The sequence below is a fragment of the Agelaius phoeniceus genome, chromosome 9 (genome assembly GCF_051311805.1).
Source record: "Agelaius phoeniceus isolate bAgePho1 chromosome 9, bAgePho1.hap1, whole genome shotgun sequence".
Lineage (NCBI taxonomy): Eukaryota > Metazoa > Chordata > Aves > Passeriformes > Icteridae > Agelaius > Agelaius phoeniceus.
Genome location: NC_135273.1, coordinates 21,161,334 through 21,175,777, shown reverse-complemented (window position 1 = coordinate 21,175,777; position 14,444 = coordinate 21,161,334). Strand labels below are relative to the sequence as shown.

General features: G+C 37.6%; 1 protein-coding gene across 2 annotated transcripts in view; it reads right to left on the bottom strand.

The window, feature by feature from the left end:
* The window catches only part of ADK (adenosine kinase), a 268,379-nt gene that overhangs the window by 30,485 nt on the left and 223,450 nt on the right, over positions 1–14,444 (bottom strand). For both annotated transcript variants that reach the window (XM_054637303.2, XM_054637304.2), the window contains exon 9: positions 9,878–9,992. In XM_054637303.2, the coding sequence (XP_054493278.1) occupies positions 9,878–9,992 (115 nt within the window). The remainder of the gene's footprint in view (positions 1–9,877; positions 9,993–14,444) is intronic.

Below are 14,444 nucleotides of genomic sequence, written 5' to 3'. Positions count from 1 at the left end.
GGTGCCAGTGGTCAAAGGGTGCAGTTCTTTGTGGCCCTCACTTCCACCACACAAAGACCTCCAGGTGAAATGTGTTATCAAATCTTTCTGCTTATGTGAAGTTTGCTTTCCCTATAACCTCTAGGTAAACTACAAAAATTGAAACACAGATTCCAGACAAGGTACAACACACATAGAGACACATGAATCAGTATAACCCATTAATATTCATGAATGTTTTAAGTTCTCCATGACCATAATCAATAGCCAATGAAGTTAATGAGATCTGTCCATTGATTTCAGAAGACACAGGCTTGAGCCTCAGAGACAGCAACATCACATTCTCTCAAGCACTCCAGCTGATAACATACACTTTGATAATTTGCCTCTTCCCACCCAGAATTTCAGGAATAAACAAGATATGCTATATCTTATTTCAAAATGTTTTGTGGAATGAGCAATATACCATTATAAAGGTCCATATGGAGCATTTAGTATCTTTAACTGAAGAGCAGTCAAGGCCACAGTAGTTACCCATGTTGTTAATGCCAGTATGAGATCCATAAATAAGACCTGTTATTTATTTAAGGAAACACACAAAAGGCCTGAATGTGTCATCCTCCCAAAAGGTTGAGATTTTGTTTTGCTTTAACTTTGGTCCCTGGAAAGCAGTGATTCTAACTCTTATGTCTTCTAAAAGATGTAAGCCCATCCAATATATTTAAAGATTGATAAGTAGAGTTTTTAGTTCAAACTGGCCTTGACCTTGGGCAGTGTGACGTTATCTGAAAACCATTAATGGTCTCAAACTAAAGGAAAAGCTCCTTAATAAAAGCAAACCATACAAAGGTATAAAAAGGTACAAAGGCAAAACAAAAAAACCAACAACCCCAAAACAACAAAAAAATGAAGTTTTATTAAAACTATTGATCCTGACCTAGGGCATTACAGACATTGATCTTCCCACATCTCCACAGGAAAAAAACAACTTAAGCCAACAAATTATTGATCTATTATGAAACCTGCTGAACAAGCCATACATTTAATTTCTTACAATGAAAAAAATAATCACACCAAATTAGGATACTGAGAAAATCTATTTCTCAAAAATTATTGGTAAAAAAATACTATTGGAATAATTTCATAAACCAGACATCCTGTTAGTATGATTCAACCCTAAAATGTTGGGAGGTGAGAAGTCTAAGCACTGTAAACCTTTAAAGCGCAGGTTTCAGATTTCAACTCATTAAAGCACATGTTCTTAAGGAGAAATGGCAAGTGTCCAACACTGAATATTGCAGGAACATTGAATGACTGCACAGAAAAGGACAGTGGTGAACTTTAAACTTAAAGCATACATTTAATTAAAAGTGCCTAGGATTACTATTTTCTATGAATCAGAATACTATAGATTTGGATTTTCTTCAGTTTTTTCAAAAACTCAGAAAGATATATTTAGACTGACATAACATTGTAGATGTAGGGACAGTCACTGAAACACCAAAAGCCACCAGAATTCCCTGTTTGGTGTACAGGGAGATGGGTGGGCAGGTAGGTGGGTACGTAGGTGTTATTTTCAGAAAACAGGGATATCCTTCACAAAGTTGCATCAATTACATGTATATGTGAAAAGCACAAATTACACTTGGAAGGCTGTTCCACTTCCAGTGCTTCACAATTACTGATTCTGCTGTTTCACCATCCTTTCCAGTTGAGTTCTATAATAAAATTGGTGGTTTTCAGCACAAGAGAAAATAGAGTTTGTTTTCCTTATGTGGCTCTGTCCCCGTATTCTTTGCTTTTTGCTTTGAGACATCATTCTACAGCATTATCAGCCAATGCTGAAGTTACTTCTATTCCAACTTTGGAACTTGAGTCTTTGCTGCTAGATGGAAATTCAAAACAAAGCACCATGTTTAATGCCTCAAAAAAAAGAAAAACCACTGCAGTTTAGAGGTACTTTCTTTCCTGAAAGAGAATGCTTATTTGGGATTCAATGGCCCCTAAATCAGTATGTTACTGTAAATTCCTTCAATTTTGCTCTCCAGAGTCAAGCAATAAAGGCCTGAAGTGATTTAAGGGGTTGCCTTTCCAAAATCCCCCTGCCTAAGTCCAGTTTCAATGCTAACTGTGTGTGCCTGCTCTGGGGTAGCATCTCCTGCCTAGATATACCATTTCTGAGGGAGCAGAGCAACAGGCACTGTCTTCTTATGAGATATTTAAATTAATTTGGGATAGTAAAAACAAAAGCCGAGAGTGAAGAATGTAAAAGTGTCCAAGATTAAAGGGCTATAGAATTCTTTGTCAATCAATGCAAAAAAGGTGCCCATTTAAAAAATGATCTAGCTTTAAATACACAATGATGGGCTCTAAACCAGAAATTACCATAAAGAAAATTTGAAGTCATAACAGATAATTCTATGAAAATGTCAGATCAATCATAACTGGCAGCCAGAAAAGCAAGAAGCTGTTAGGAACTATTAAGAGAGGAATACAAAACAAAGAAAACAACAAAATTAAGCCACTTTCTAAATTCCTCAGGAGCCTGCAAGTTGAATATTCTGGTCCCCCACTCACAAAGACTAAGCAGACCTGCAAAAAGGTGCAGTGAAGGGTGGCTCAGAGTGTCAGAATTATGGATCAAACACAGAACAAGTAAACAGAATACAAAAAGAGTCTGGAAAAAAGACTAGTCCAGGGGAGGTAAGCAAGACTTCTTCAAAATCAAAAGTAAAAAGACACTGTACATGAAATGGTTATGGACTGGCCAAGCAGGATGTATTTCTTTACATAACAGTCTCTGTGACACTCCTTATCACAAGACATGTATAATAAAATCCTATTCTGGCCTATTCAGCACAAAGACAACATCTCTAGTTCACAAATCCCCAAGCAACATTTTGCTGGAGTGTAACATGGAACTATTATTCCAGATTTGCTCTGGTTTTATCCTCTTTCCCAAGTTCCCACTGTTGTATACTTGCAAACATCACGTTCGAGATAAATCTTTGATCTGCCTCAGTCTTGTTTCTACTCTTTCATTCTGTATTGCCACTCCAATATCATATAATTTCTACTAACTAAGCAGTGGATTTAGCTATTAATAGTTATGCCTCCAAGAATCCTTTTTAGAATTACAGTATAAAAACTGAATTCCTAAATCTATGTATCAGTATCTGAGAAACAAGTACAGAAATTCTTCCTTGGAAGAATAAATATAGGCTAGTTCTAAGGAATGGAGTAGGGGCCCATATTTATTGTCATTTAACAAACATGCATTTTTCCACAGCCTATTTTTTCCTCAGAATTGTAGAATGTAAACTCATTGTAGCACCTGAAAATGGAGCTAGGTTTGATATTCCTTACTCCTGGTGATTATACATGAATAAGGGATTTCCCATCTTAGTCTCAATTTCTGGGCTGAATTGGTGTATTGACACAGTAGACCAGAGAAGAATCCTTTTCTTAAATCAATATGAAATTACTGAAACACACACATGTGCCTATTTACATATGTGCATACACATTCTTTGAGGTACAACACTTGGTACACTTTTAAGTCCAGTCAAGATACCTGTATCCAGGAATTTAGGTTTTAATAATGTGTTTCACCTCTCCAATAAAATGCTCTTCCACTCTCACACAGCAAAAAAGCATGAATGGTCTCAGTTACAAAAAGGTATTACCAGCTTTGCTATTCATTAATCCCTACCACCAAATGCTAATTATTAATTTAGATTTTTTGGTTTCATAAGACACAAAAAAACTGATTATTTTGGGCTTTCTGGCTCACTTGTTAAGCCATTAGGGGACTAAAATGTCCTTTCTTTTTCTAAACCCACTTTTGTTTTTGAAATTATCCTTTCTATTTGTGAATATAAATGTATAGGGAAGAGTGAAAGTGTGTAATTGTGTGAAAAAGAGAGCACATGGTAATAAAACTCAGCTGCTGTTTCCCTGGGTCCAAGGTACTACTCTGGTGTGTATAAATGCATAGGAAGCCTAGTTGATAAAAAAAGGGCAAGTCAAGGTTTTCCTGTCTGGAAGGCCAAGCAGGAGAGCTGTAAGCAAGGGAAAAAAAAAATAAAATCTTTTCTTGCTTCTTAGAGAAGAACACATTATACTCAGGAACTTAACAGAAGAGGAGCTGCAAACAGACCCACCATAAAATGTCAGCAGTGTCAATAGTATCAAATACTTCTCTGTTATACAGGCAGGCTCACAGGGTAACATGTTGGTCTGGGATTGCAGCACAACCTGACAAAGAAAACCTACTGACCTCTGTTTAGAGCGAGCTACATGCGTGAACATCAGCCCTCTTTATTCCCCTCAAAAAGCAAACTCCATCATGCTATTGGGATCTAAGAATGGCTCTTAAAATCTCTCATTCAGTATCCAGAAGGTGATAAACCTTCTTAAAGGAAGGGTTTTTAAAAACCTCCTAAAATACTCAAGATCTAACAGATATTTACAAAGTAAGAGGCGTTTCATAATTCACAAAACATACTATCATTTGTCATTTTAATTAAGATCAGGTTTTAGTTCTGCTCAAACACAGAAAATTTAAATTTCTGAGCATATCTGTATATATTACCACAAGAACAGCTGTAGTGAGTGACACCAACACCCATTCAGCTCAGTTTTCTGTTTCAGATAACACATAGAGGCAAATGCCTACTATTTCTTCAACAGCAAGAGCTTGGTAGGCAGGCTTCTAAATTTGGTAACATTGCAATTTTATTGTGACATATTAACTTGGCTACACTGCACTGACTTTAATTTATGGATTAGATCAAACAACAATGATAACACAAAAATCTACAGAACTGTTTCTGCATGCACTATGTGGTAGGTGCACTAATGAAGTTTTAAGATCAACTTCTCTCTTTTTACCACATTTGCCCAGACTGCTAATAGATTTCCTGAAATATCTCAAGTAATATGTCCCAAAAAATGAAGATTTAAGTGGCTAGTAAGCCCAACCTGGCTTTAATGCTTGAATCCTTAGAAAAATCTATTTTTCACTGCCATAGTCTAGCAAATGAGGTTATTACAAACATGCCCTTAAATAGAGGTGGTCCTGCAAACATCAGGGGGAAAAAAAGAATGGAAAATTCTATGTTCACCCCTGAACACGCCAGATTTCATCATTCATAACTTGAAAAATGCTGAAGTGATTTTCTTTAAATTTGGATTGTTTTTCTTTCCTCTATTAAAGCTATAAAACAAGCCAAGTTTAAAGTTTGTAGCTTCAGCTGGTCTTGAATTATGCAAATATTTCAATATAAAAGCATTTTCCATTGCTGAACTGATTTTGCTCACTTTCTGAAGATTTCCCTCTGAGCCAAGACCAGTCATAAAATGTATCTGACTAAAAGCAATTTGTTTAAAACTGTTATGAGCAACTCTGACAAACATTAGAGCATACATATAGATAGGACATATATGTTCCTACCAGAGCTTGTGATTTTTAGTACATTTCTTAAAAGCTCCAGCTGCTGAAATCAGGAGACTGCATATGTTCATTAACTTCCCCTGCTTATGTATATTTCTTGTGGTTATAGAAGAAAGTCTTGAAATGTGAAATGTATCTTATAGGCTTAGTCAAACCTCAAAACTCAGTCAAATCTGGGATCTCAGGCCTGCTAACAGGGATATCATGGAACAAGGCTGTGGTAGTGGGATCAGAGTCTTGATAGCCAAGTAATTCCCAGGACAGCTGAGGAGCATCTGCACAAGAAATTAACCCAATACTGTTCCTCAAATAAACTTTTTTTTGAGCAAGTCCACAGATCTCATTTACAGTTACCAGTCCCTTTCCCTAAGCATAATCCTCTGTGCTGAAAGCTTTTGTCACAGGTGTCTCTCACAGGCCGGCTTTTCCAAAAGAGTTCTATCAAAATTCAGTCATGTTGGGGATCAGTGATAGAGAAAATTACAATCTTTTTGTCTATGCTCATTCTAAGGTCACAGAGAATGTCCAGCACCTCCAAGTTTTTCAGTAAAAAAGATAAAATTCAACATCACCAAAAAATGTACCTCTGGCTGCCCAGAGGTGTTGCAGATATTCCCAGCCCTGGAAGCATTCAAGGTCCGGCTGGACAGGGCTTTGAACAACTTGTTCCAGTTGAAGATGTCCTTTCCCATTGTGGGGGGTAGGACTAGGTGACCTTTAAAGGTTCCTTCCAACCCAAACCATTCTACAATTCTATGACATAGAGAGGAAAACCTCAGACCACAATAATTTCTTTGTGCTCTGTGGAGTCTTATTGGAAGGTGACAGTTAATTAAGTCAACACTTCATCTGTCACAGCTCCTGTATGCCAATCCTAAACACTCCTTTCCTTCCCTCTAAAACACACTGATCACACTCAGATTGAATTTGAGCTTGCCTCTTCCTTGCAATGACAGAGAACAGGAAGGCAGGGGAGAGAAAAGGGGCCTTGGGGCTGGAGTACTGTGATGGAGCAGATATGAACAGACAGCAGAAAGACCCAATGCACTCCAGGATAAAGACAGAGAAATTTTTCCTCTGAAAACACAAATAATTCTGACAGCCAAAGAAAGTGGATTGACAAATGGGAATGGCTTAGATTGAGACTGCTGATGTAGTTTTTTATTCTTACTGTTTCATTGATCTGCTCCAGCTGCATGGACCTCTAAGCTGTCTGTCAATCCATACCTGACTTCCTACAGCTTGTGGTCTGTTTGAGGTAAGCCACCAGTATTTTTGGTTGACATTAAAACAATGTTGTATAAATTGCAGCAATTCATAAGATGACAAAATCTTCGCAGTATGGCCAGGCCAGATTTTTGGAGGAAGGCGTTTTTTCAGCTGTCTCAGTCTAAGCTCCCTCCCTCACATGCTAGAACTATATTTTCCAATCTGTTTGGTCAATCTTTTCTTTTGGTAATAAGCTGTGCCCTTCTGCCCTATGCTCCATTCCTAAAATACCTATTGATACTTCCATTCTCAGGAATGAAGAACTGTTGCCACAGTCCTCTCCACATGTGATGACCAGCTGTATCTGCACTTCTTCATATCACACACATCTCTACTGTGCCCTAGAAAGCCCAGGTGAAATTTTCAGCATGTATCATTCTGTGCCCCTTCATGAATGGCCCAGCAATCTGCAACAACCCCTTTTATCCATCTTATTTCGTCTCCTTCCAGCCAGAACTGTATCCAAGTATATCCCCTCATAATTTCCATAACCTGATCTGCATTTGACCCATACATAACTCTTCAAAGAGGTGCACTCTTCTCTCACAACCCAGCCCCATGCCTGCCTTGGCTTGGAACATCCTTAGCAGAGCCTTTGACAGAGCAAACAGAGCTCTGTTACAGATGTCCCCACAGCCTCTGGCTGCCTGTCTCATTTTGCCATGCATGGGGCAGGGGAGAGGGAAGGAGGCTCTGCACAGAGCACAGCCTGATCCAAACCAGACACAGTTGGCCCTCCTGGTTGCCAGGGCACTGCTGACTCATATCTACCTTGCCACTGGCCAGGACCTTCAGGTGCCTTTCCACAGTGCTCCTCTCCAGCCTCTCCTTCCCCAGTTTGTACCCACAGCCAGGGCTGCGCCATCCCTGTGTGCAGGGTGCAGAATCCAGCACTTGCCCTTGTTAAACTTCATACAGTTGGTGATTGCCCATTTCTCTAATTTGTCAAGGTCTCTCTGCAATCTGTCGAGGTCTCTGCATAAATATGTTCAACATAACAAACATGTTGTTCTTATTATTCTTAACCTGGACAAAATATACAGCAGAAGGTATGAACAAGCATACCCAAATCCATAGCTGACTCTGCAAATACTATTTTAATCTAGGCACAAGCTCTTTGAGACTTCACTGTTCCCTCAGAAAGACAAGAAAAACAAGTACACACAGCCTGCTTTTTCAAAAAAACATACTCCCATGCATTAGAAAAAAGATAATAATTTTATGCTGGTAACTCCTAAATGTAGTAATTCTTTTTAAGATCATTTAGAAGCTTTTATACATTGCACAGCAGGTTGAAAGTGTAGACCTAGTTAGCTCTGAAATAAGTGTGTAAGCAGCACTCTATGCCATTCTATGGCATCATCATATGCTAAACTAAGGGACACATTTTCCTTCTTCCATTATTATTTTAATGTGAGGAGGTGGGAAAAAGATGGTCCACACCAAAGGAAAAGGGGGAAAACAATAACAAATTGGTATCTCTTTCGAGAATTGCCCCACAGGCCAAACATTTTTATGTTCTTAATCATTATTAAATGACTTAACATGACACACAGAGCCTGGCGAATGATTGCATCCTGACACAAGAACGAATTACAAATAAAATGAAAGATCAAGCTGTATTAGAGGACTGCCTCTGGGAAATGAAAATCTTTAATTCTCTTTTATTATTGACATTTATTTGGCTGCCATGAATAACAACATAGCAAAGAGATTCAGCTATGCTTGTGCACTGAATAGCTTATCCCACGGCTCAAAACTGCCTTAACATTTATCATGTTTGCTTTTGTAGCTGACACCATTGCATACAGTCTCTATCCATCTCACATTTATCATGCATATAAAGTGCATTCTCTAATTTAAGTTCATTTCATAGCGAACAAACAGCTAAGATTAGCAAGTGTCAGTCCTCAAATAAGCTCCTGGTTGTAAAAATATCAAAGAAGGGATTAATGGATTTGTTAACAACTCCAGTTTGAAGAATAAAAAAAGTACTCAGTGAAAATTAAATAAGAGCACAGGAGGGTTACACATAAGATTTAGGTTTACTACATTATTACTAGCTCATGTATAAAAACATTTTTATGCTGCTATTTTTCAGTCAAGTGTACAATACTCAAGTGGAGTGCCTCCTCACGGGCCATTCACATCAGGCAGTAACTTTCTGGAAGGAACACTTCCATCATCATCGGTGCAATACACATACCCAACTCTCAGTGACTGGTATCTATTCCCTTTAAAACAGTTTGTAGCTAACAAAATATGGGAAGGAGCAAACTGTTGAAGAAATAATTCAAACTGCTGCTAGGAATGATCTTTATAGCAGTGACATACCTGCTTAGTGCCTAGCCCTGAAGCCACAGTCTGAAGCCAATTCTGATTTTGAGGCAAATATTGTATGAGTAAGCACCAGTCCCCCAGGTGCAAAGATTCCTCTACTTCACTTGATTTCCAAAGGAGGAATTCAGCCCAGCCTAATAACTCACCTTGTGAAGGAATGAGCTACTAAAATGGCTCGCCACAGCACATGTTTTTAATAGCTTTATTTAGTCTAGAAGCATAGGTGGACAGAATTAAAGAGACTGTCAAAAGGTAGGCAGTCATGTTTATAATGCTTAAATCTGTGTGTCGTACATCATCAATTCAGACAGCAGAAACTGCTTGAATCCTGCTAGAACACCTTTTTCCCACGTACTCTTTTGAGAATTGAAGAGCAGACGGCTGAGAAAAGCTAAAGTGAGACTTTCTGCTCAAAGCAAAAAAAGCCTGGAAATTCACTTAGTACTGGATTTCACTTCCTCCTCTTTGCAAATGTTTAAATATACTACACTGTTGCACAGCTGTTCTCAGCAGGCACAGTGTATCCTTGTTTGCAGCAAAGATGGCTACACAGATAAAATCTCGAGTCATAAAAACCTGAGTAAGACCAACTGCATCAATATTTTAAATCTGTGTTATAAAAATGTTCAGAACTAAATTCTCAGGCATTCTTGTGAAATAATAGCTTCTTAAATTCAGACTCTTGAAACAATTAAAAGCATAAAAGATGAGAAAGATGGAGTAACATCACAAGGCAAATGCTCTGACTACCATTTGAAAATTGTAAAACCTCAACTTGTAATTGATTAGCTGGAATATTTACTGTGAGTGACAATGGAGATTTGAAAAACATACCTGTAGCCAATACAGTGTCATCTTTGCCTTGGGTGAAGACTACAATTCGCTGCCTTTTAGTGTTCACCTTCGGCAGGGCTTGTGTCTTCCGGGCTATCTCTTTAATGTCTTCAGTCTATTAAGGGAGAGAAAGAAAATTCTTGTCACAGCATACTGGAGTGGTGGGAACTTTATTAGCAGATCAAAGATTTATTTTCTTACAGCTAGGTATAAAATAGACTTTACTGTCAGTAGAGGAAGATTTTTAAAGGGAAAAAGGGCATTCTCCTAAGGGCTTATGTAGTACTATGAGACTATTGTTTTTAATCTTGATAATGATAGTTCAGCTATTCCAACCACTGCAACACTGCAAAGCTAACAAAGGCATTACAGAACATTTCTTAATGAGCAATTAGTGGGTTTCTCTGCTGCTGACTGGATTCTAACCATACCTTTCATAAAATTAAAAATAAAATTGGTAAGAGAGTACTTTGGATAAACTCCGAGCCTGGTTTTCATCCAATGTAGCCAGGTTTTATACTATTGTCACACCTCTAACTTCAGCACACTTACAAATACTTTCTCTAACTTCCCTACAGTAACTGATCCCATCAAGCAAACTGTGCACTGTACCCCTGAGAGGGTGTACAGCCCAGCTCCCACTAGCTGGTTGCATAATTGAGATGCAGGGAAGCAAAGGGCAAAAGGAATATTCAGTGGGGCACAGAACATAACCAATTTTCTGCAGGAAGGCTCACCTGCAGAAGCTTCAGAAATCTTGGCTTTAAAAGGATATTGTACTTCATTCTGCATGTAGGTAGGCGCAGAGGACCTGGCAGACTGAACCAAACCTCTCATTTATCCAGTGTCTTACACATCAGCAAGTTTGGAATGTCTAAATTAATGCAGTAAACTCTAACAACACCACTTGTCATTAGAATATCATAATTTCTATTCTCTCTGTTGCCCTATGATCTGAAACAAAAGGGTTTCAATTTCTAATTGACATGGTTTTCAAGCTAATCTATAATAGGTATTTCTGTTATTTGTATTAACATCAAACCCTTTTATAATGCTATATGGGAAACTTTTGTTCTCAAATTTCTAACTCAAGTCAGTAAGTTCTACAAATTAACTTTAGTATAATCTATTTCTTGCCATAATTTATATATATATAGTTTTTTCTTTTATTTTTCTAACATTAGGAAAGGAGTATGCATGTCTGTAACTAATCACTGTGCTATTTACTGTGTCCCACTTTGTTAACATCTGTATTAAATAAAGCTGTATTTTTTTTCCCAGTTTCTTCTTTGTGCAAGGAACTGTAGTGAAACATAGCAATGGCATAGCCTTGAATATATGAAAACACAATAATAATTTCTGCATTGCTTTGTGTATTGTTTGTTATGATTCCAAACTCACTTGACACAATTACTATTACAGACAGAGAATATGCCTGGGTAAATATATTTACCAGCACCCCTTTATGTGAAAATACCTACCGTTTCTGCAACACTTTCAGCCTCCCTCTAATTTCTTCCCTAACTTTGGGTAGTCAGCGAACCCACTGATTTATATACATGTGGCAAACATGAAAATAGTTTCCTCTTATTTTTGTTCTATTATTTAAAATTAAAATTCTATTATTTATTGTCCTATTATTTAAAATTCTCTCCTACTTTTCATTTCCATATATGATACTCTCACTTGTGTTATTTCCTCCTTCCTCCTGCTTAGACAGCTAATAAAGCTTTTAGAAGGCAATGTCTGCTACCAGAGAAGAGAAGAACTGAGGGAAGTAACAGGGGCCATCTTCCCACTAATTCTCAGAAGGCAAGGAGCCTCTTAAAGATGCCAGAGAAAAAAATTGAAATTATTGCTCTTCTGTTTTGAAATGTTTTTTTTAAGAGGTTTATGAACAGCAGGTATCAGCTGGTGGCACAAGCTGTTGAATATGGGATGGATGGAGAATGCAGCCCTCAGCCTGGTAATACACAGGCTTGCCAAAGCCTTGCCCCAGGAAGGTTAACCTCAATTCTGAGCTACTTCAGGCCTTGGGAATTAAGAGATCCACAAACTAAAGCACAATAAAGCATCACGAAGATCAAAGGAAACAGGGGAGAGGAGTTTAGTTTTTGCTAAGTAGCAAGTGGCTACTAGTGACTTTATTAGGCACATTTTCAGTGGAGTAAAGCAGGCACAGAAATCAAAGAGCTTGAAAATATTTGTACAATGTATTTATGGGTGCGATGAATTTTAAAAGGAAAATTATGAAGTTTTAATGGGAGAAAATGGCATGATCAAGAGATGATTTCTTCAGCTTAAGGAAGAATAAAGATTAACTTAGATGAAGAAAAGAGGACCCCGAGGAAAGAGATTGTGAAGAGTGATGATAAGGATGAAATAATGTAGACAGGGAAAAAAGTAAAAAGCACATATGTTTTCAGGAAAAATTAAATATATAATAAGCATGTAACAGGAGAAGGAAAGTATTTAGGTCAAAAAGGTAACTTTTTTCAAAAAGCAGAAATTTCAAGACAGAGAGGTTTGGACACTTCTGATTTTGCAGACTTTAGAAATAGCTGAATAGTGTCTTCTGTGAAAAGTAACTTTACCATTTTTTGCCAAAATTACTTCCCATACTAATTTTTTTCAAAGGAAGAGAATAAAATAGAGATTCAATGTGAGTGTTGAGGAGGCTTTAACTTTTGCACAGGATTTTTTTGAAGGTACAATTGTGACATTTTACAATAAGTGACTATTTACAGCTGAAGACTGCAGAGGTACTAATGCCTCTCATTTTGTTGTCAGGCAAACATCATCAAATGCTGCCATCTCTGATTTCTGTTCAGAATAAATAGCCAAAATGTGTAATATTTATTTTGCAGTGATTTTTACCTGTCCATTTGCTGAGTCTTTCTTATACGTCCTGTGCCTCTGGACATGGCAGAATGATAAAACTGCATTGGTTTGTGGCTTAAAGCCTCTACACACTCCTCAAATTCACAGGATACTCCCACATACCCACTTACATACTTGAACCTGATTTAACAAAGCTGACGTACACATCTCACTGAAGCACGATGTGCCTGTTGATGCTGCACCTGGAGAATCTCCCAGTGGCACTCATGGCAGCAGGCCAGTGGGACAGAGGCACGTGAAGGAAGCGTGCCAGGTGTCCCAGGGTCAGACATGTGCCAAACTGCATCCAGCCAGAACCACTACCAAACCTTGTCTTCTGAGTCCTGCCTCTGAACAGATCCCCAATAGCTGGGACTGCCATAGGCCTGACCTAAACAGGCATAAATCCTTCCAAAACAGTGCACTTGTGCAGTGTACCTCATTAACTTAAAGACCTAAAGCTGGTCCAGGGTAACAAAACTCCCTCTAATACGGTTCCCCAATGAATATGGACTTAGAGGAGACCTCTAACAAGAAAAGTTATTTTGCATGGCAGCTGCTACTAAACCCTTAGATATTTACTGTCCCATTCAATTCAGTTTGCTTCTTGGGTGGACAGACAGAACTGAACCCTGAATTTTATGTTTAAAGTAGTATTTTGTTTTCCTAACTCCTATGTAGAAGGAGCAGGAAGTTACTTTTTTGTAAAAGCAAAACCTCATAAGCCTTTGTTATTTGAAAATTAATAGAAATGCCGTCAAAATATAAAGTATGTATAGATATACACTATATATATCTCCATATAGTTTAAAAATTACATAGAACATGAAATTCACCAAAAAACCCCCAACCGCACAGTGATGCTTGGAAAGAGACAACATCAGAAGTAATGTTCTATTTTTGATTATTACAAATAAGTCTTGGTTAGGGGATAAAATGAGGGAAATAATGGTCATCAAATATTGTGACTGATTTTATAAAAATACTTTGTATTTCAGCAAAGTACAATGGAAAACTAATGGTGGGAATGGTGCAGCATAAAGATTAAGATTCCTTTGACTGGAATTTCCCTTACAAAGAAATAAACAGAGTTGTGTCATGGAGGTGTTTTCTCTCACCTATAACAAGATTTCATTTCTTCAGAAAAGGTGTCTATTTTCCTGAAGTTCTCTTAATTGTAACTTCTCTTTTTTTTCAAAAACTGTTTCAGATACATTGAACTCATTTCATGTGTAAAAGATGAACTCAGTATACAAAACTGTTGAATTACTGTGAGGTAGAACAAAAAACCATAAACAAACAACCAACTAAACAAAAGAAGCTGGTCACCAACTGATTTTCTATGCTAAAAGATTTCTGATTAAAAAATAAAAGTCTTTCCCAGTGGCAATTCAAATGCAGCCACCAGCAACTTTTAATCACTTCTATGAAAAACATACTCTTGATTTTTGCCCTGGTCAATCGAGTCCTTTCTTTTAATTTGCCATGCTTTACCAGTTTTCTATTCTCAATATAAAAATCAAGCTTTTGAGAGTTGTTGGGAATTTTTCTTGGTTTTAATTGAAAGGCTAATTGAAGCTCTCCAAGTTTTTCATAAGATGCTTTATTATCAGTGCAATATTTTTTTTTGGTCTCTACAGCACAAAAGGAAAACAAAACTGTGGACACTATCAAGTTTTACTCATCT